Source organism: Kogia breviceps, chromosome 3 (genome assembly GCF_026419965.1).
Source record: "Kogia breviceps isolate mKogBre1 chromosome 3, mKogBre1 haplotype 1, whole genome shotgun sequence".
In the NCBI taxonomy this organism is placed as follows: Eukaryota; Metazoa; Chordata; class Mammalia; order Artiodactyla; family Physeteridae; genus Kogia; species Kogia breviceps.
In genome coordinates this window covers 27872431-27895141 of record NC_081312.1, presented here as the reverse complement: position 1 = coordinate 27895141, position 22711 = coordinate 27872431, and the positions used below count along the sequence as shown (strand labels likewise).

General features: G+C 36.6%; 1 protein-coding gene across 1 annotated transcript; it reads left to right on the top strand.

Annotated features, from left to right (window-relative positions):
* Positions 1-3: 3 nt before the first annotated feature.
* FCF1 (FCF1 rRNA-processing protein) lies at positions 4-19317 on the top strand. Its single transcript, XM_059055914.2, has 8 exons — positions 4-63; positions 365-432; positions 1638-1709; positions 2315-2463; positions 14909-14981; positions 16813-16900; positions 18132-18226; positions 19086-19317. The coding sequence occupies exons 1-8, from the start codon at positions 61-63 to the stop codon at positions 19132-19134; spliced, it is 597 nt and encodes a 198-aa protein (XP_058911897.1). The 5' UTR covers positions 4-60; the 3' UTR covers positions 19135-19317.
* Positions 19318-22711: the final 3394 nt, after the last annotated feature.

Sequence of the window (22711 nt, the reverse complement as noted above, 5' to 3'; positions counted from 1 at the left end):
GCTGACGCAAAAGTGTCGCGCTGCTGGTGATTCCGGAAGAAACAACAGTGCGGCGTGAACATGGTGAGAGACGAGTGTTGGAGAAGGGGCATTGTCAGACCACGTTTGGAACAGAGATTGAGGGAGTAGCCATTGGCCAAATTTCCACAACATTCCCCTTTCTTATTTTCATTCTGATCTTAGCTTTTAAACTGCTTGGAGTGGTGCCTATTATGCTCTAGCGAGTGGGGAGAGCGCTGGGTTGAGGCAGCTAGAATAAGAAGAGTTGGGTATTTGAGGGAAGAGGGGTGTGGACAAAAGAAAAGGAACTCAAGAAGATGCAATGTATTTCCACCTCTTTTAACTCTAAAATTTTTGTTTTAAGGGGAAACAAAAGAAAACACGGAAGTATGCGACCATGAAGCGAATGCTTAGTCTCAGAGATCAGAGGCTGTGAGTGTCTGGAATCAACTGGGTTCATAGACTGCCCGGAGATATAGAAGTCACGAGAGGATAAGTAGTAAAAGTTTTTGTTGTTGTTTTGTGTTTAGTTCTGATATTATTGTGTCTTGGATTTATATAGCATAGGGTAGTAAAGTGTAACAGTTACTTAGCTGATGAGCAAGTACACTGGTGAATGGGATGGGAATTCAACATCTCTTAAGTGTTCAATTTGTACCACCGTTTTTATATACTGTATCTTCCATATCACGTTTAAGCCTCCTAACAGTTTTGTGAGGTAGGTAGGATTATCTCTGTTCTTGCCATTACACTGCTACATTCCCCAGGAAAAAAAGGTTTGTTATAATTTTTGAAAGGCGGTGAGGTCAGAGACCATGGCTGTACCAGCACCTGACAACTCAAGTATTTTTGAAAGAAAAAATGGGAAAATACATAGATGTCTCCACTTTATAAATCTTATAAGAAGATTTATGACTGTGGAAGAAGAGAGTAGAATGATATTCCCTGTTATAAGGAGAAACTAAACAGCTTGCCTGCTTCAGTGAACAATGGACTGAGTTATTAAATAAGGACTAGACTTCATTGTTTCAGAGCCTCAGGACAAAGGAGTGAGTGGTTGTTAGACCATCCATTTCTTATTAAATTGTATTCTTGGTCTTTAGTATGTATTTATTATGTAATTTTAAGGAAATTTGCCCCACTAATAATATTCTGTTTCTAGTTAAAGTTAAATTTTGTATATGTATTGTCACATTTTAGCGCTTTTTAAGAGACATGTAGGGGAACCCTTTTCCTCCTGCTGTTGAAGCATCTCAGTCTTTAGAAGATAAATGTCAGCCTATTTACCCACTTCTTGGAAGTGGATTTTGATCCTTGATATGAGAGCTTCTGACTAAGAAAGAAATAATCTAACCAACATTTATTTAACCATTAACAATTTTTATGGATTATTAGCTAATGGTTTTAAAATTTAATTATATTTTACTGATTAATTGTGTTAATTCCAGGCTACTTCCCACAGTTATTCGTGCTCAAAAAGTGTATGCTGATATTAATATAATGAAGTCACAAAGTAGAATTTACTTTGTAGAAAAAATTTAAAAAAAGAAGAAGAAGAAACTTAACTTTCATGAGGTTATAACTGCTATGGTTTTTTTCTTCCCCCCTACATTGAATTTACTTGTTTTTTTTCCTAGTAAAGAAAAGGATAGATTAAAACCGAAAAAGAAAGAAAAGAAAGATCCTAGTGCACTCAAGGAAAGAGAAGTGTGAGTAATCAAAAATTTCAAGTTTTCCTTTAAAACTAGAAGAAAGATTCTAAAACTGTAGACCTCATAGAAATTCAGGCTTTCCCTGAACTGATTTGCTCAGTCATTTGTCAGTCTGGCACAACTATACAAATGGAGCTATGCAAATGAAAGTGTTATGATGAGTATATACCAATTCTGATGGTTTGAAGGTTTTTGGACTTCACGGAGCAGTACAATTTTCCCTAAAATCCTGAGGATTAAATCTAGGATCATTTTTTTTTCTTTGCCAAGAATCTTTCAAAAGAAATAATTGCCATTGTTTTAACATACCAGCATTTCATAAAAGAGAGAATGTGTCACCAAAAAGTAGTAAGGGTATATTTTCAGTATAAAGATCATTCCTTTTAAATAAATACACTTAACTTATGAAACCTCATCACATTTTTCTTATTTTTTTAATTTGCTCTAGATTGGTGATGGATATATCATCACAGGATTTATTAGGATTTATTTCCAGTGAAAGGAAAAAGGAACAAACTGTTCCAATCAGAGACTTATTTTTTTTTGTTTATACCAAATATCAGTGTAGACATTACTTTGTGTTTTGTTTCTTTTTCCTTCAGCCCCCAACACCCTTCCTGCTTATTCTTCCAATATAACACACAGCTGGGCCCACCTTACCACATCCTGGTGGATACCAACTTTATCAACTTTTCCATTAAAGCCAAACTGGACTTAGTGCAATCAATGATGGACTGTCTGTATGCCAAGTGTGAGTATCAGACCTTTCCATTTCTGTGACATTTGTACAGAATAATCATACTTATCCAAATACATGAAAAGAAGGTAATGGGGTTCTAGTTTAACTGAATTGCTGGCTATTTAATTTGCTCTGCATAGCAATGACCCTTTTTAAGTGAATTGAAATATAGTGCAGGGACTTCCCTGGTGGTCCAATGGCTAAGACTCTGCACCCTCCCAGTGCAGGGGGCCTAGGTTCGATCCCTGATCAGGAAACTAGTTCCTGCATGCTGCAACTAAGAGCCTGTGTGCCGCAACTAAAGAATCCACATGCTGCAACTAAAAGATACCATGTGCCTCAACTAAAGATCCCACGGGCCACAATGAAGACTCCACGTGCTGAAACTAAGACCCAACGCAGCCAAATAAATAAATAATTTTTTTTAAAAAATTGGACTAAGAAGAAATATGCCAAAAAATGTTTAAAAAAAAGACATTTATTAAAAAAAACAAATATAATGCAAACTTCACTGGGAATAATTAAACTTTCACAATTCATAAAACACTTAGCATGCTTTGACCATCATTATAGACATCAATTTAGAAAAAAAAATAGGTGGGGAATTTTCTGTTTTAGGATTTTAAAACAGATTTTAAAATTCTGGATAAATGAAAATTTATTTCATTTCTCACTATTTATTTATTTATTTATTTACATTAAGTAGGAAACATCCTCCATTCCACTCCAATGTGGAAAAGCTAAATAAGACATTTTGCCATTTACAATCACAGAATCAGAAATTATGATGGTCAACTATTCTTAAGTTTATTCAGTGTGATGTTTATTTGTACCACAAAGGATCTGAGGTAGTTTATTTACATGTAGGTATGCAATTTACCAATAATAGATTTCCCTTGTGTGTTTGGGTGTCTCCTCCTTCAAATGATCTTCTCTTCCTACCACGAGGAGGAAAAAAAAATTTAGGCCCAGTACAAGGGAATAACTTCCTAATAGTGAGATCTGTTGTGTATTGTGGTGGCTTTACATTCATATATTTTCCAGTCATCTAGTTAAAGGTACAAGTGAAAATTAGACTTTAACTTGGCTGTAAAGAATAAATTATTGGAATCAAAGGAAAAAATGTACACCACCGTCTTTAATATTTAAAAGATACTATATAATGAACATTTACAGAATGACAGTAATGTGAATATTGTTTATTGATTTATTAAAATTAACAAGATGGGGGGCCTTCGCTGGTGGCACAGTGGCTGAGAATCTGCCTGCCAATGCAGGGGACATGGGTTTGAGCCCTGGTCTGGAAGGATCCCACATGCCGCAGAGCAACTAAGCCTGTGTGCCACAAGTATGGAGCCTGCGCTCTACAGCCAGCAAGCCACAGCTACTGAGACCATGTGCCACAGATACTGAAGCCTATGTTCCAGAGCCGGCGCTCCACAGCAAGAGAAGCCCCACAATGAGAAACCCGCACACCACAACAGAGTAGCCCCTGCTCGCCACAACTAGAGAAAGCCTGGGTGCAGCAACAAAGACCCAGTGCAGCCATAAATAAATAAATACTTAAATATTTTAAAAATTTAAAAAAACAAAATTGGGAAGATGGGATAAGGGATGTATGGTGAGTAAGAGAGGTAAATTCTTTCTTATTTTAGGTAAATTCTTTAAATGCCTAGAATTAATAAATATGAAAAATAACTGCACACTATAAAACTCTTACAGGAAAACATAGGCAGAATATACTATGACATAAATCACAGCAAGATCCTTTTTGACCCACCTCCTAGAGAAATGGAAATAAAAGCAAAAATAAACAAATGGGACCTAATGAAACTTAAAAGCTTTTGCACAGCAAAGGAAACCATAAACAAGACAAAGAGACAGCCCTCAGAATGGGAGAAAATATTTGCAAATGAAGCAACGACAAAGGATTAATCTCCAAAATATACAAGCAGTTCGTTCAGCTCAATATCAAAAAAACAACCCAATCCAAAAATGGGCAGAAGACCTAAATAGACATTTCTCCAAAAAAGATATACAGATTGCCAACAAGCACATGAAAGGATGCTCAACATCACTAATCACTAGAGAAACGCAAGTCAGAGCTACAGTGAGCTATCACCTCACACCAGTCAGAATGGCCATCATCAAAAATCTAGAAACAATAAATGCTGGAGAGGGTTTGGAGAAAAGGGAACCCTCTTGCACTGTTGGTGAGAATGTAAATGGATACAGCCACTATGGAGAAAAGTATGGAGGTTCCTTATAAAACTACAAATAGAACTACCTTATGACCCAGCAACCCCACTACTGGGCATGTACCCTGAGAAAACCATAATTCAAAAAGAGTCATGTACCACAGTGTTCATTGCACCTCTATTTACAATAGCCAGGACATGGAAGCAACCTAAGTGTCCATCGATAGATGAAGGGATAAAGAAGATGTGACACATATATACAATGGAATATTACTCAGCCATAAAAAGAAACAAAATAGAGTTATTCGTAGTGAGGTGGATGGACCTAGAGCCTGTCATACAGAGTGAAGTAAGTCAGAAAGAGAAAAACAAATACCATATGCTAACACATATATATGGAATTAAAAAAAAATAAAATGGTTCTGAAGAACCTAGGGGCAGGACAGGAATAAAGATGCAGATGTAGAGAATGGACTTGAGGACACGGGGAGGGGTAAGAGTAAACTGGGATAAAGAGAGAGTGGCATGGACATATGTACACTGCCAAATGTAAAATAGATAGCTAGTGGGAAGCAGCCGCATGGCACAGGGAGATTAGCTTGGTGCTTTGTGTCCACCTAAAGGGGTGGGATAGGAAGGGTGGGAGGGAGACGCAAGAGGGAGGAGATATGGGGATATGTGTATATGTATAGCTGATTCACTTTGTTATAAAGCAGAAACTAGCACACCATTGTAGAGTAATTATACTCCAATAAAGATGTTAAAAAAAAGGATGCTGAACTAGTTACACATATAAGTTTTAAGGTTTTTTTAGAATTTTTGTTGGGGTGTGGTTGATTTATAGTGTTGTGTTGGTTTCAGGTGTACAGCAGAGTGAATCAGTTATACATGTACATATATCTACTCTTATTTAGATTATTTTCCCATATAGGCCATTATGGAGTATTGAGTTCCCTGTGCTACACAGTAGGTCCTTATTAGTTACCTATTTTATGTACATTAGAGTGTATATGTCAATCCCAATCTCCCAATTTTTTCTTCCCTCCCAAGTTTTAAGTTTAAATAAAATATTTAAGAGACTTCCCTGGTGGCACAGTGGTTAAGAATCTGCCTGCCAATGCAGGAGACACAGGTTCGAGCCCTGGTCTGGGAAGATCCCACATGCTGCAGAGCAGCTAAGCCTGTGTGCCACAACTACTGAGCCTGTGCTCTAGAGCCCATGCTCCACAGCAAGAGAAGCCGTAGCAAGAGAAGCCACTGCACTGAGAAGCCGTGTACCACAATGAAGAGTAGCCCCCGCTCACCGCAACTAGAGAAAGTCCATGCACAGCAACGAAGACCCAACGCAGCCAAAAATAAATAAATAAATAAATAATGCTAAAACAAAACAAAAAAATAAGGCATCTATGTATCTTATTTAAATGATTCACACTTTGACTTCTTGAATTACTGGACACAGAGTTACACACTGGTGAGGGACAAAGTTGGTTTAACTATAAAGTACTGAGCAGACACACAAACCAAACAAGAAGCCATGCTCAGAAAAATAATTTTTAGGCCGCCAAAGATAAAATAACAATCTGACTTTATTGTTCTAGGGTAATGTACTGTATCAGGAACTCCAGTTGTTTCAGTGGCACTGTGCCACCCAGATCATATCTGTCAGGTGGGATTAAGTGGGAACAGAAACATCCAATCAAGCTGCCAGTAAATTGACTGAAATTTGAAGGCTGTAATGTAGCAGTGATTTTGGATGGGAACAAAGTGAGGAACTAAACATAACAAGAGTTGGTCACTCCTGCTATGTCTTTGCAGTAGAGCATTCTATTTTTATGACAGTACGTAAAATCCTATTACATCAAAATTCTAGAACACATGGAGCTTCTGTAGAAGCATGATGTGCTATCTGCCAACAAGATATTAAACCAAATTCGTCTGGTGTTTTCCGTAAATAATTCCCTACTGTTGTCTGGCATCTAGTTATGTTTGTGAAAATAGAATTCTAGGAATCACCTATCCTATTTTCTGTGATTTCACTGAAGAAAGAACATATTGTTTTATTTGTATATTTCATCTCAGTAATGTTTTACTATTATAATTCCATGTTAATATGTTATTCTTGGTACCATGAAGTCATAGTATTTTCCAAACTAAGTGATTTGTTATTTCTTTGAAAGTTAGTGGTATATTTCTTTCATAATCTTCATTGTCACCATTAACAATAAATATGAAGTGGCTCTACTACACAGAGTTTAAAGAAGGATGCTAGAATATATGGTATGCTGTTTCTGTCATCCAGGATTTGACCATCTAGATGGAGAGAGGAGATGTCAGTAGATGAAAAAAAGATAATCATAATGCCAGCTGTTTTGAACTATGAATTACTATGTTCTGGTGTTGTGTTAAGTGCTTTTCATAATTTTCATAATCCTCACAATAACCTAATATGATGAGTAGTATGTCCCCATTTTACAAATGAGAAAACTAAACAGAAACTTGAAGATTCATTTCTTCATTCGATAATGATCACTACTTGAGTATCAGATGTTATATAATATAGGAATTCAAGAGAGGGTGAGTGCTACTTGATCTGAGCTTCATAGCTTGGTTGGATTTTAGTGAATAGAGAGAAGGAGAGAGAGCATTCCAAGCAAAGGAAAGGACACTCCCAAAGGTTGAAAACGTGAGAGCAAATTTGGTGAGAATAGTTGGGCTCAAGTGAGTATAAGTAGGAGAGTGAAGGTGAAACTCAATTCTATCCACAAACATTTCAAAGATTGGCAAAAGTGGTTTGGAGACAAATTGTTGAGTGCTTTAAGTAAAAAGCTAAGGAGTTTAGACTTTGTTTTACAGAAAGTGGTGAGTAAAAAAATCATTTAACGTGTTTAAATTATGTAAATTATAATAGTAACATGTACATTAAAACTAAACAATACAGGGACTTCCCTGGTGGCACAGTAGTTAAGACCCCGTGCTCACAATGCAGGGGGCCTGGGTTTGTTCCCTGGTCAGGGAACTAGATCCCACATGCATGCCGCAACTAAGAGTTTGCATGCTACAACTAAGGATCCCACGTGCCGCAACTAAGGAGCCTGCCTGCAGCAACTAAGAAGCCCACGTGACACAACTAAGGAGCCAGTGAGCTGCAACTAAGGAGCCCTCCTGTTGCAACTAAGACAGTGCAACTAGATAAATAAATAAATACATATTTAAAAAACAAAAAAAATAAAAAACTAAGCAATACAGAACGTAAAAAGAGTAGGCAAAAGTTCTCCCCCCAGTCACGCTGTAATTTTACTTCCCAGAAATAATCACTGTTAATAGTTTGGGTATTACCTTCCAACCTTTTACAATTAATAAAAATATAGATTTACTTTTAAACATAATTGGAATTATACTATGCATGCTTTTGGCCACCTGTTTTTTTTTTCACTGAGTAATGTATCATGAACACCTTTGCATGTTAATACATGCTACGAAGACCTTTGTACAGCCTCAAGCATTTCAAAACTTGGATGCACTAAGATGAAAAAAATCTAGAAAATATACATTAACATAACCAATTTTGCAATAAATATCTTTGATTATCTTCCTTAAAAAAAAGTAACTGCATAAGTTTATTATTAATCAAGTTATAAAGGTAACCACCAAGTGAGAAAAACAGCCAATGAATTAAAATAGTCATCTCTAAGGGTCAGAATTGGTGGGGTGGGAAAAGATCAGGGGATGGTTATTTTTTCATATAGTCCTTTTCGTATTTTTTTTAAGCTATGTACATCTAATACTTCAATTTTTTTTTTTTTCATGCGGTATGCGGGCCTCCCACTGCTGTGGCCTCTTCCTGTTGTGGAGCGCAGGCTCAGCAGCCATGGCTCACGGGCCCAGCCGCTCCGTGGCATGTGGGATCTTCCCGGACCGGGGCACGAACACGTGTCCCCTGCATCGGCAGGCGGACTCTCAACCACTGTGCCACCAGGGAAGCCCTAATACTTTAATTTTTAAAAAAGTCTCTTAGAAATAATAAAGAGTGGTCTGAAGTTGGAGCACTACCATGCCTGTAAAAGTGGACTAGGGTGGCCTGTATGAGGGAAGACACTAATCTTGGTAGACTTCTTGTATTCCCATGGCGTTCCTGCTTCTCCAGGAATGCTGTGGCCTATTTATAAATGAAATAGATGGAGGATTCAAGCATGGCCCCTTGGAGGTGAATTGCTTCCCTGAACTCTATAGCTCTGCCGCTATTATCTAAATGGTTATTGTTTAGGGGAAATTCCCTGGCAGTCCAATGGTTAGGACTCGGCACTTTCACTCTACTGCTGAGGGCGCAGGTTCAGTCCCTGGTCAGGGAACCAAGATCCCACAAGCGTGTAGTGGCCAAAAAGAAAAAAAGATGATTGTTTAGGATAGCTTCAGTCCTATAGTTAGGTTTTTCTGCAGATATGGATACCATAGAGTATAGCTATAATGCATACAGCTAAATCTTCTCATGGTACCTTTTCCAAAAACAAGCTTATTAAGGAAAATACCACTTTCTGTGTAACATAATACCTCAAAGTAAAGTCTGAAGAAACATTCTACGACAGTACAAATTCAGTTACCTAGGAGATTCCTTAACCGTTTTAAGCTCTGCTTATTTAATTTTTCTTCACTTGCCTTTATTTATAAAAATGCCTTTATCTTCCTTTTGCCTTGGAGATGCCTCTTTGACCTTTTCAGAGCTCCTGGTCCCTTGCATTTGATATTCCAACAAAGGAGGATGGTTAGCTACCCATGAGCTTTCTTTTCTGCCCATGAGTCCTCTTTGTAGTGATCTTCCTATGTTCTTTGTAGTGATCTTCCTGAGCCTGCTTCCATGCTCCCTATGCAAGCCCTTGCTTCAGTGCTACATGGCTCTGAAATTGATCCTTTTAAGGCCCTCTGATGTATTGCCCTCTGATTGCATGACTGTCTGCTCTTCCTGACTTCTTCTTTCCTCCATTTTACAACTGCTTTTTCTTCTGGGCATTGTATTTTAGTTTAAGATTTCTTAACTTTGTTTGCTTTCAAGAGTATTAATGTATTTGTGAAAAGAAAATCTAGCATAAAGAAAATGAAAGTTCCCTATAATGCCTTTCCTTAGAAAGGGGCAGCTTTTAAAAATTCGTATACAATTTCTGTGGGGTAGAGGTTACTTTTGTTTATTAATGAGAATGGATCATGCATTATTTACCTTTTTATCTTCATGCTTTTTAGAAAAAAAACAACTTTAAGATCTAGTTCACATACCATATATGTCACTCATTTAAGATATATGAGTCAGGGAATTCCCTGGTGATCCAGTGGTTAGGACTCTGCGCTCTCACTGCCGAGGGCCCAGGTTCAATCCCTGGTCGGGGAACTAAAATCCCACAAAAAAATAAATAAATAAAATATATGATTCAGTGGTTTTTAGTGTATTCATAGTCAATTTTAGAACATTTTCATTACGTGAAAAGAAAGTGAGCTCCTTAGCCATCATCCCCCAACCCTTCCTATTTCCCCCAACCCCCTGCCCCACCCTGCCCCACATAGGCAACCATTAATTTGCTTTCTCTCTATATAGATTTGCCTATTTTGGACATTTCGTTAAAATGGGGTCACATATTTTTGGTCCTCTGTCATTTTAGTGTAATGTTCTCTAGGGTCATTCATGTTAAAGCATGTATCAGTGTATCATTTCTTTTTGCTACCAAATAATAGTCCATTGTATGGCATTGTATGGATATATCACATCTTAGTTATCTATTTCTCCTTGCTTTTTACATTGAACAAATACATCTTGAACATTTTTCTGTGCCAATATATATAGATGGACCTTATTCCTTTTTTCAGTTACAGTATTCTTTATTTTTTTTGAAGTATAGTTGATTTACAACGTCATGTTGATTTCTGCTGTACAGCAGAGTGACTGAGTTATACACATATATACATTCTTTTTTATATTCTTTTCCATTATGGTTTATCCCAGGATATTGAATATAGTTCCCTGTGCTATACAGGGAAGGACCTTGTTGTTTACCCATTCTCTATGTAATAGTTTGCATCTACTAACCCCAAACTCCCAGTCCATTCCTCCCCCACCCCACTACAAGTATTCTATTGTTTAAATATGTTATTTTTAAAGACTAGACATTTGGATTATTTCCAGTTTTTACCTTATTATAAACAAAGCTGTAGTGAATATCTCTGTGAATGTGTCTCTGTGTTAGGGTGGAATATTTCTTTTGAATACATTCTCTAGAAGCCATATTGCAATATCAAGGGAGTATATATTTTTTAAATTTTAATAGGTATTGCAAAATTGTCCTCAAATAGTTACACAAATTTATACACCTACTTACAATGTGATGATACCTATTTCTTCAAATATTGGGTGTTTTCATCTGTTTAGTTTTTGCCATCCTAATAGGTAGAAAGTATAATCTTGTCTCAATTTATATCTCTTTAACTAGGAGTGAAATTGAGCATTTTTCTGTTGATTGACCATTTGTTTGTCTTCTATGAACTGAAATGTAGCCTGGTGGTTAAGAACCCACTCTGAAGCCTGACAGTCTCAGTTCAAACCTTGGCTTCACCTTTTGCTGTCTAGTTACTTCACTGTACTTCAGGTTCCTCATCTATAAACTGAGAATAATAATAACAATGCTACCTGATAGGAATTGTTCTTAAGATTAAATGAGATAATCCTTGTGCTTAGCACAGTGTCTGGCAAATAACACATAATTCCAACCTATTATTTTTATTAACATCTTTATTGGAATGTAATTGCTTTAAAATGTTGTGATAGTTTCTGCTGTATAACAAGGTGAATCAGCTATACATATACATCCATCCCCATATTTCCTCCCTCTTACATCTACCTCCCACGCTCCTTATCCCACCCCACTAGGTGGTCACAAAGCACTGAGCTGATTTCCCTGTGCTATGCGGCTGCTTCCCACTAGCTATCTATTTTACATTTGGCAGTGTACATATGTCCATGCCACTCTCTCACTTCATCCCAGTTTACTCTTACTCCTCCCCATGTCCTCAAGTCCATTCTCTACATCTGCATCTTTACTCCTGTCCTGCCCCTAGGTTCTTCAGAACCATTTTATTTTTTTTTAATTCCATATATATGTGTTAGCATATGGTATTAGTTTTTCTCTTTCTGACTTACTTCACTCCGTATGACAGACTCTAGGTCCATCCACCTCACTACGAATAACTCAATTTCATTTCTTTTTATGGCTGAGTAATACTCCATTGTATATATGTGCCACATCTTCTTTATCCATTCATCTGTTGATGGACTCTTAGGTTGCTTCCATGTCCTGGCTATTGTAAATAGAGCTGCAATGAACACTGTGGTACATGACTCTTTTTGAATTATGGTTTTCTCAGGGTACATGCCCAGTAGTGGGGTTGCTGGGCCATAAGGTAGTTCTATTTTTAGTTTTATAAGGAAACTTCATACTGTTCTGCATAGTGGCTGTATCAATTTACATTCCCGCCAACAGTGCAAGAGTTTCCCTTATCTCCACACCCTCTCCAGCATTTATTGTTTCTAGGTTTTTTTGATGATGGCCATTCTGACTGGTGTGAGGTGATACCACATTGTAGTTTTGATTTGCATTTCTCTAATGATTAGTGATGTTGAGCATCGTTTTATGTGTTTGTTGGCAATCTGTATATCTTCTTTGGAGAAAAGTCTATTTAGGTCTTCTGCCCATTTTTGGATTGGGTTGTTTGTTTTTTTGATATTGAGCTGCATGAGCTGCTTGTATATTTTGGAGATTAATCCTTTGTCAGTTGCTTCATTTGCAAATATTTTCTCCCATTCTAAGAGTTTTCTTTTCATCTTGTTTATGGTTTCCTTTGCTGTACAAAAGCTTTTAAGTTTCATTAGGTCCCATTTGTTTATTTTTGCTTTTATTTCCATTTCTCTAGGAGGTGGGTCAAAAAGGATCTTGCTGTGATTTATGTCCTAGAGTGTTCTGCCTATGTTTTCCTCTAAGAGTTTTATAGTGTCTGATCTTACATTTAGGTCTTTAATCCATCTGGAGTTTATTTTTGTGTATGGTGTTAGGGAGTGTTCTAATTTCATACTTTTACATGTACCTGTCCAGTTTTCCCAGCACCACTTCTTGAAGAGGCTGTCTTTTCTCCATTGTATATTCTTGCCTCCTTTATCAAAGATAAGATGACCATATGTGCGTGGGTTTATCTCTGGGCTTTCTATCCTGTTTCACTGATCTATATTTCTGGTTTTGTGCCAGTACCATACTGTCTTGATGACTGTAGCTTTGTAGTATAGTCTGAAGTCAGGGAGCCTGATTCCTCCAGCTCCATTTTTCGTTCTCAAGATTGCTTTGGCTATTCGGGGTCTTTTGTGTTTCCATACAAATTGTGAAATTTTTGTTCTAGTTCTGTGAAAAATGCCAGTGGTAGTTTGATAGGGATTGCATTGAATCTGTAGATTGCTTTGGGTAGTATAGTCATTTTCACAATGTTGATTCTTCCAATCCAAGAACATGGTGTATCTCTCCATCTGTTTGTGTTGTCTTTAATTTCTTTCATCAGTGTCTTATAGTTTTCTGCATACAGGTCTTTCGTCTCCTTAGGTTTATTCCTAGGTATTTTATTCTTTTTGCTGCAATGGTTAATGGGAGTGTTTCCTTAATTTCTCTTTCAGATTTTTCATCATTAGTGTATAGGAATGCAAGAGATTTCTGTGCATTAATTTTGTATCCTGCTACTTCACCAAATTCATTGATTAGCTCTAGTAGTTTTCTGGTAGCATCTTTAGGATTCTCTATGTATAGTGTCATGTTATCTGCAAACAAAGACAGTTTTACTTCTTCTTTTACAATTTGGATTCCTTTTATTTCTTTTTCTTCTCTGATTGCTGTGGCTAAAACTTCCAAAACTATGTTGAATAATAGTGGTGAGAGTGGGCAACCTTGTCTTGTTCCTGATCTTAGAGGAAATGGTTTCAGTTTTTCACCATTGAGAACGATGTTGGCTGTGGGTTTGTCATAATATGGCCTTTATTATGTTGAGGTAGGTTCCCTCTATGCCTACTTTCTGGAGAATTTTTATCATAAATGGGTGTTGAATTTTGTTGAAAGCTTTTTCTGCATCTAATGAGCTTATCATACGGTTTTTATTCTTCAATTTGTTAATATGGTGTGTCACATTGATTGATTTGCATATATTGAAGAATCCTTGCATTGCTGGGATAAATCCCACTTGATCATGGTGTATGATCCTTTTAATGTGCTGTTTGGATTCTGTTTGCTAGTATCTTGTTGAGGATTTTTGCATCTATGTTCATCAGTGATACTGGCCTGTAGTTTTCTTTTTTTGTGACATCTTTGTCTGATTTTGGTATCAGGGTGATGGTGGCCTTGTACAATGAGTTTGGGAGTGTTCCTCCCTCTGCTATATTTTGGAAGAGTTTGAGAAGGGTAAGTGTTAGCTCTTTTCTAAATGTTTGATAGAATTCACCTGTGAAGCCATCTGGTCCTGGGCTTTTATCTGCTGGAAGACTTTTTAATCACAGCTTCAATTTTAGTGCTTCCGAGGTATTATTATAAAGCTCTTTGTATATTAAGAAAATTTACACTTTGACAAATGTGTAGAAATATTTTTCCCAGTTTATTTTTATTTTACTTTAGTATGACCTTTTGTTTGATAGTTGTCAAACAGAAGTTTTATATTTTTATGTGATCAAATTTATATTCTCTGGTTAATTTCATGGTTTCTTTTGGTTCACATTTAAATATTTTGATTCACATTAAAATTTTTTTCCATCTAGACTTTATTTTAATATATAAGCAATGACAGGGATCCAGCTCAATTTTTTTCCTCAGTTATGTTTATGACAGATAGTTTATGGAGTATGTGATGTGGGGTTGGAACAGTTCCCTAGTTTCTTTATAGATGGGGATTTTATTCTTCTCTAGTGCTTATTGTTCACTGTACTATGCTTATTTTTCTGTCATTTCAAAGATTCTTAACAGGGGAATTCCCTGATGGTCCAGTGGTTAGGACTCTGCGCTTCCACTGTTGGGGGCCTCGGTTTGATCCCTGGTCAGGGAACTAAGATCCCTCAAGCTGCGTGGCACGGCAAACAGTAAATACATATACATACATACATACATATATCCATACGTACATACTCTCAACAGGATATAATTCAGAGAGAGTTAAATCAGTTCCTTTACAAGTTCTGTTGCTAATTTTTTTTTTCCTAACAGGTATCCCTTGTATAACTGACTGCGTAATGGCTGAAATTGAGAAGTTGGGGCAGAAGTATCGAGTGGCTCTAAGGTAGGAAGGACCTGGTCCAGATTTGTTCTAGATTCATGTAATGAAGATTGTTTTTACCCTCCTTCAACTATTTGCTATCTGAAGATTTCTTGTCTGGTTAGTTTAAATAAAAATCATACAAAACTAGTTAACTATTTATAAGTAAGAAAGCAAACATTGGAAAGTTAGAGGTTTTCAAGCTGAAGCTTTTTGAACTAAGTTACTTAGTCATATTGGTCTCATGGGCCTCCATTTAAGTTCCTCTAGATTTTCAATTAAATAGTGTTTTTCTCTTAGTTTGTTATCTAGTTATCTTCTTCAGAATTTCACACATAAAGCATTTTGAGTTTACCTAAAGAAGTTTTGAGTTTATTCTAGAAAGTGCCTTAAGTTTACAGCAGTGGTTCCCAAAGTGTGGTTCATGGAACCCTCCCCCACCCCAGGAGTCTTAGAGACCGTTGCAGGGAGTTTGCAAAACTGTTTTCATAATAATGCCAAGATGTTGCCTTTGTCACTGTGCTGACATTTGCACTGAATGCAAAAAATGCCAGTGCCTTAGTACAAATCAAGGCAGTGGGCCCAAATAATGCTAGTAGTTTTTGTATTCTTCACTACCACCCACTGGCAGTTGAAAAAAATTGTCAGTCACTTAAGAATATGCTTAATAGAGCAGTAAAATTCATTAACTTTGTTAAATCTCAACCCTGCAGTACACATCAGTATTCTGTGTGGTGAAATGTGATGTACACATAAAGCATTTCTCCTAATGGATGCTCAGTCACCTTTCTGTGGTAATCATTTCATGATGTATGTAAGTTAAATCATTATGCTGTAAACCTTAAACTACACAGTGCTGTATGTCAATTATATCTCAATAAAACTGGAAGAAGAAGAAAAACATACCAAAGATGAACGTTGTCTCTGTGAAAAGCATTTGTGTGCTTGAGTTGTGAGCTGAACCAGCTTCGTTTTCATGAAATATCATTTTTATGTGAAGAACAACTGGCAAACACTGATTTTTCAGACTTTGGTATTTAGCACGTATTTTATCAAAAATTAATGCAATGAACCTGTCACTTTAAGGAAAACAGCTTACTCTGTTAGTTACCAATGATAAAAATTGAGCTTTCAAGTGAAAAACTAGAGTTTTGGAAAATCATAAGCTTATCACATTCCCAATACTATAGACCTTTCTGTTGAGACCAGTGAAGACATTAATGAATATGATTTTTTTTATGTTACATATGTGTGTGTATGTGTGTGTGTATGTGTGTATACACGCACATATATATGGTCTGCTTTGTTTATTTAACAATTTATTATGTGTCCTTCCACATTGGTACATACAACTCTACCTCATTTTTAAAAATAGGATAGGGGTACCAAAATGTATTTAACTTTTACCTTGCTGATGGATAATCAGATTATCTCCAGTTTTCCGCTCTTATAAACTGTGTAGTAGTGACATCCTTGTGCCTATATTCTTGTACATGTGTGTAAGACAACTTTCTAAAAGTAAAATGGTTAGGTTAAAATTGATTTGGTTTTGAATCCTGGCTTTTTCCAGCTGTGTCGCTTTGAACAAATTAATCAATCTCTCTGAATCTGCTTCTTTATCTGTAAAATAATTCAGTTTTGTGACAAGTACATGATGTAAGGCACAGCAGCTGTCAGTCAGTAAGCTTTACTTCCCTTCTCTAAATTGTCTTTCAATTAGAAGATAAGCTTCAGGAGGAGAGGGGTGTCTTAAAATCTCCAGATAGATCACATTACTTTTATTTCACTGATTGAGAGCCATAAAGTTATTCAATTGCTTGAATGTTTTCATTAATCCACTTTTATAACCATATAGGATTGCCAAGGATCCAAGATTTGAACGATTACCATGCACACACAAAGGAACCTATGCAGATGACTGCTTAGTACAAAGAGTAACTCAGGTATCATCATTTTTTAATATGTACTTTGTGCTATTTAAAAAAAAGATAAACTTATTTCCTGAATGTTCATGTAAAGTATCTAGGAATATAAATGATAAAAATTATGTAGAATCCCTTCATGGGAAGTGTAGGTGTCCTCATTTACTTGAGAAAATGGATTGGAAGTGTATACTATAATCATAATGGAAAGATCACTGGCTTACTGGCTTAGGGAGGATTTCAAATCTTAGCACTTGCATTTATTGGGTGTGTAATTTGGAGCATTTACTGATTCTTTATTCCACAAATCTTCTCTCTAAGATGGTTTAAGTGAGTGAGTATAGACATAATAATATATCAGATTCCACCTCCCTGTGAATCTAAAGTGAGGTTCCATTTACTCCCTGTGTAGGAATTTTGTTACACCTAAGTCTCCCAGGATGCTGTTTCACACATACCCTAGAATAAGTAGGTTTTTTATTCTTGTGTTCTGGCTTCCTTGTCAAATACTACAAGAACTTCTGCTACTGATTGCCCTTAAAGAGCCTCTCTCTGCTGAGGGTAATCATCTTCATCTGGTGACCACACTGACATCCTTTTAGCCACTTCATCCCATGGGTGGGGCCAGCATTTCCCTTAATTTCCCACAGCATGGCTGACACCAGTCTGCAACTCTTTATAAAACTCAGTAAGAGATTTGGGTAGGATGGAAGTAAAGTACAATACAAATTAGTTCCAAACTGGTAGCTAAATGTTAGTGCTTTCAGAGCTGTTTGACTCAGACTTGTCCTGGAGATCCTCCTATTCCGGCTTTAGGGCCAAGGAGGCAGCCTACCCCCACTGCTAGGAGGCCTCAGAGTAGGTCAGCCCCAGAGATGCCACAGACGGCAAAAGTTGTGGCCTCATATCTAAGGCACTTACTCTACCTTTGTGTAGAGTCTCTAAGGGTGTTTTCCCAAAACCAAGGAATTGTCTGTCCCAGATATGAAAATCCTCTCCACTTATAAGACAAAAACCAATTTGCAGCTTTTAAATAGTTTTTCTATCTTCTCCCCCTCAAGATTCTTAGAGCTACATTCAGTCCAGGCAGCTTATAAATTTGAGCTCCTAGATCATAGTAGCTACTCAACAAATTGGTTTAGCCTTTCCTTTCCTATTTACTGTGAAAATGAATAGTTCTTCAGACTAGCCAGTGGTTGTATCCAGTATCACTGAATGAGCTCTATGTGAACACCCAATGGGTCTCTTCCAGCACAAATGTTACATTGTGGCCACCGTTGACCGGGACCTTAAACGAAGAATCCGGAAGATCCCTGGAGTTCCCATCATGTACATTTCTAACCATAGGTGAGAACTTACTCTTAGGGAAGTGATTAAAAGTATATAATTAATATCAATTAAAAATGAGGTCAAGTTATGGAAGGATTTGAAAGAGATTGATGTATCAAATAAATGTTTACATAGTTCTATTTGAAGAAATGAGGCAAAGGCAAAAGATAGAGCTAGGATTTAGGAGTGAGGCAGACATTCACATTGTTACAATAAGATCACTAGAAGAAATAGGGATATGTGTGGCCTTAAATACAAAGCAGTAATTTAAATCAAGCTAATCTTTTTGGCTAGAAATATTTTTTTGAAACCTAGTGCATGTGATTAGCACCTCATCTGGGAAACTAAAAGTTTATTAAAAAAACAAAAGCTGTGGACACCCAGTGCCAGCTGGGCCCCCAGCTGTTGGCAGGTCTGTGAGTGAGTCCAGGGAGGCCAGCAACAAAACCGCCTAATCAGCCCTCACAATTGTACTAAATAATAAATAAATGACCACTGTTTTAAGCCAAAACAAACAAACAAACAAAAGCTGCTTTTTATCCTTCTTGGATATTCCTATGTCAGTCCTCAGATATTACTGGCCAGCTTTTATCCTGGGACAAACACAACAGAATGGGAAGAATATGGGTGAGGGCCTTGGACTTACCTGGACTCAGTGCCTGGCTCCTCAACTTAACTTTCTCACTTTGAAGAATAAAGATAATATAGTCAGCATTTTGCTGTAAATCATTCATTATGATAGGCCTTTAAAATTTAGTTCCCACTGACAAAGGATTCACAACAGGAGGTGAGAGTGATATAATCAGTAAAGGATGGTTTTTTAAGGTGGGTTCTGGACCCACATTTCTTACCAGTGTTAATTTTTTGTTCTGATCAGGTACAACATTGAGCGGATGCCAGATGATTATGGAGCCCCTCGGTTCTAATTCTTAAAAAACAAATTTCCTCTGCCTTCCTTCGACCAACTTTCTCTTTTGCCAGTTCATTAAACATGCTGTAGCATGAATTATTATTCCACTCACCCATTTGCTCTGTAATGAGCTGAGTATGGTTAAATACACTCACTTTTTAATGTTGTTTTGAAAATTATATTTTGTGTCATTTTAAAATTTGTTGCATGTTTTTATAAATCAGATAATTGCTCACATAATTTGATGGTCATTCTATATTGATTTACTCAACAAATGTTTATTAAGGTGATACTAGGTATTTAATAAGATATGGTCTTATCCTCAAGATACTCATTTATGGTGGAAAAGAGAAACATGTAGATGAATAAATATGGTAAAATAATGATGCTAAGATAAAAGTATGAGGGAGTAGACATACAGGTGGAAAGAATAATTTCTTTCTACTTGGTTGGGATGGGGAGGGGAGAAAGACCAGAAGCAGTTAGGTTTGAGTTAATCTTTAAAAAGAACTAGAAAGGGAAGGTTTCTGTAGCCACATCTGAGACTCCAGAGGTAGGAGGTGGGAGGGAGGGGGCTTTATATGACATGCTAAAGGATTTGGACTTAATCCTAAGGTCAATGGGGAGTTACTAAAACTTTAATTAGAGTGGATAACATCAGATTAGATGTTTTACATGATCATAACATAGCTAAGAATGGACAAATAGATCATTGAAACAGACCAGAAAGTCCATAAATAGACCTATATATTTATGGCAATTTGGTATATTATAAAGCTGGTATTTCAAATCTATATGAAAAGGAAATTACATTAAAAGCCAAATATTGTGGAGTCATTCCATTGGGGTTAGAATCCTGATTTCACCAGTTAATATCTGTATGAATTGGGCAAACCACATAGCCATTTGATGCCTTCTTTGTTTCCCTTTTAAAATGTTTTGTTTAATCCTCAAAACAACCCCAATAAGATGGGGTTGAAATGAATAGTACCTGTTACAAGTAAGTGTTGTTCAATAAATGTTAGCGATTATTGTATTATAATGACAAGTTGGCTATCCATTTGAAAAAAAAATTAGATTTCTACCTCATATCCTTCACGAGAAAATGTTTCAACTGGATAAAAGTCTAAATATTTTTTAAGCTATGAAAGTATTAGGAAAAAAACAAGAAAATGTGTATAGGCTCTGAGTAGAATTCTTAAAAGAAGATGAAGAACGTAAAAGCCATAAAGAAAATATTGCTAAGTGTGGATACATTAAAATTGGATTTCTGGGCTTCCCTGGTGGCGCAGTGGTTGAGAGTCCGCCTGCCAATGCAGGGGACACAGGTTCGTGCCCCGGTCTGGGAAGATCCCACATGCCGCAGAGCGGCTAGGCCCGTGAGCCATGGCCACTGAGCCTGCGCGTCTGGAGCCTGAGCTCCGCAACGGGAGAGGCCACAACAGTGAGAGGCCCATGTACCGCAAAAAAAAAAAAAAAAAAAAAAAAAAAAAGATTTCTCTGCAAAACAACTTCCCCCAAAATTAAGACAAATGACTGACCAGAAGATTTTCAATATATATAACAAGGGTATGAGGAAATGGATAGTCATGTAGTGCTGACAAGAATGCAGAAAAGTATAACCATTTCAGACAGCAGTTGGGCAGGATCCATTAAAATAAAAATTGCAGATATCGTGTGAGCCCAATTCTATTTTTTGGTTATTTACGGGTATCATATAGGTGATTTCCTTTAAAATGATCAGTGCATTTGCATCACATGATCAGTGTGATGTAAATGCATGATAAATGTGTAAAAAAATTCACACGTGTACAAGGAAGTGTATAGAAGGATGTTTACTGCACCACTATTTATAATAGAGAAAAATTGAAAAGAATGTAAATATCCATCAGAAAGTTTTAACTGTGTTATGTCTATACTATGGAACGTCATGGGCATTTAAAAACAATGAGGTAGATTTAAAAATAGGCAAAGGACTTGAACAGACAGTTCTCTGAATAAGACATATAGATGGCCAAAAAGCCCATGAAAAGATGTTCAACATCACTAATCATTAGGGAAATTGAATCATTGTGCAAATTGAAATCACAGTAAGATACCACCTTATACCTATTAGGATGGCTGCTGTTAAGGATAAATAAACAACAAGTGTTGACGACGATGTGGAGAAGTTGGGACTGCTGTGTACTGCTGGTGGAAATGTAAAATGGTACAGCTGCTATGGAAAATAGTATGATGGTTCCTCAAACATTTTTAAATAGAACTACTATATGATCCAGCAATTCCACTTCTGGGAATATATACAAAAGAATTGAAAGCAGGATCTTGAAGAGTTATTTGTGTACCCATGTTCATTAGCATCACTATTCACAATAGCCAAGAGGTGGAAGCAACGCAAGTGTCCAAACAGGTGAATGAATAACCAAAATGTGGTATATACATGCAATGGAATAGTATGCGTTTATACTATTCTGACACATACTACAATAGGGATGAACCTTGACATCATTATGCTAAGTGAAATAAGCCAGTCACGAAAAGACAAATACTGTACACTTACATGAGGTACCTAGAATCAAACTGGACCAATTAGAACATCCTTATTCCCTTTGCCATTGTGATTATTTCAAACATGGGTGATCAGGGTCAAGCCAAATAGTCTTAATCAGAGCTCTTACTGGAGAGGTGTTCTTCTGCGGGAGAACTGTTAGATAATGTTAGCTTTGGATTTGAGTGACCAGGTATGCCAATACATTAGAAAAGGCTACCTGGGTTTTACTTTAATTGTATAGCCAAACCTAATCCTAACTAACGTAAGATGTATGTCTCCTAAACCAACAGAAATAAAATGGAAAAGGGAAGCTCAATTAACTAAAAAATTAAAATTAAAAAATAAAAAAGAATATGCCACTGGAGATCTGTATACTTCACTATATGTAAATTTTAAAAGAAAGAGGAAAAAGAAATTCAGAAGAGGGGAGGGAAGAAGAAATAATGGAAAATAGAAAACTAAGTTGGGTAGGGAAAAGTCCAAACACAGTAGTCATGATGAATGAATGTGACTAGGTTAAGTTCCCTTATTAAAAGACAAATGCTCAGATTGGCTGTTTTTAAAATCTTGTGGCTATATGGTATTTACAAGATGTGCCTAAATCAGGATGACACAAAACTGTTGGAAATAATAGGAAAATACACTTTACACACAACCCAATAACTCCACTCCTAGGAAATCTAACCAAGAGAAGTGAAAACTTACATCTACACAGAGACTTGTACACCAATGTTCATATTTATTCATAATAGATAAGAACTGGAAACAACCATCAACAAGTAAATGGATAAACAAACTGTGCGTTCATACAATGGAATACTATTTGGCAATAAAAAGAATGAACTCCTGATACAATAACATAGATGAATCTTAAAACTGTTAAGCTGAGCAAAAGAAGCCAGACACAAAAGAATGTATACTGTATGATTCCGTACATATGAAACTCTAGGAAGCACAAACCCAATCTATAGTGATGGAAAGTAAATTGATTGCCTGATGTGGAGGGAGAAGATTGGCTCTTGTAGAGATACAAAGGAATTTG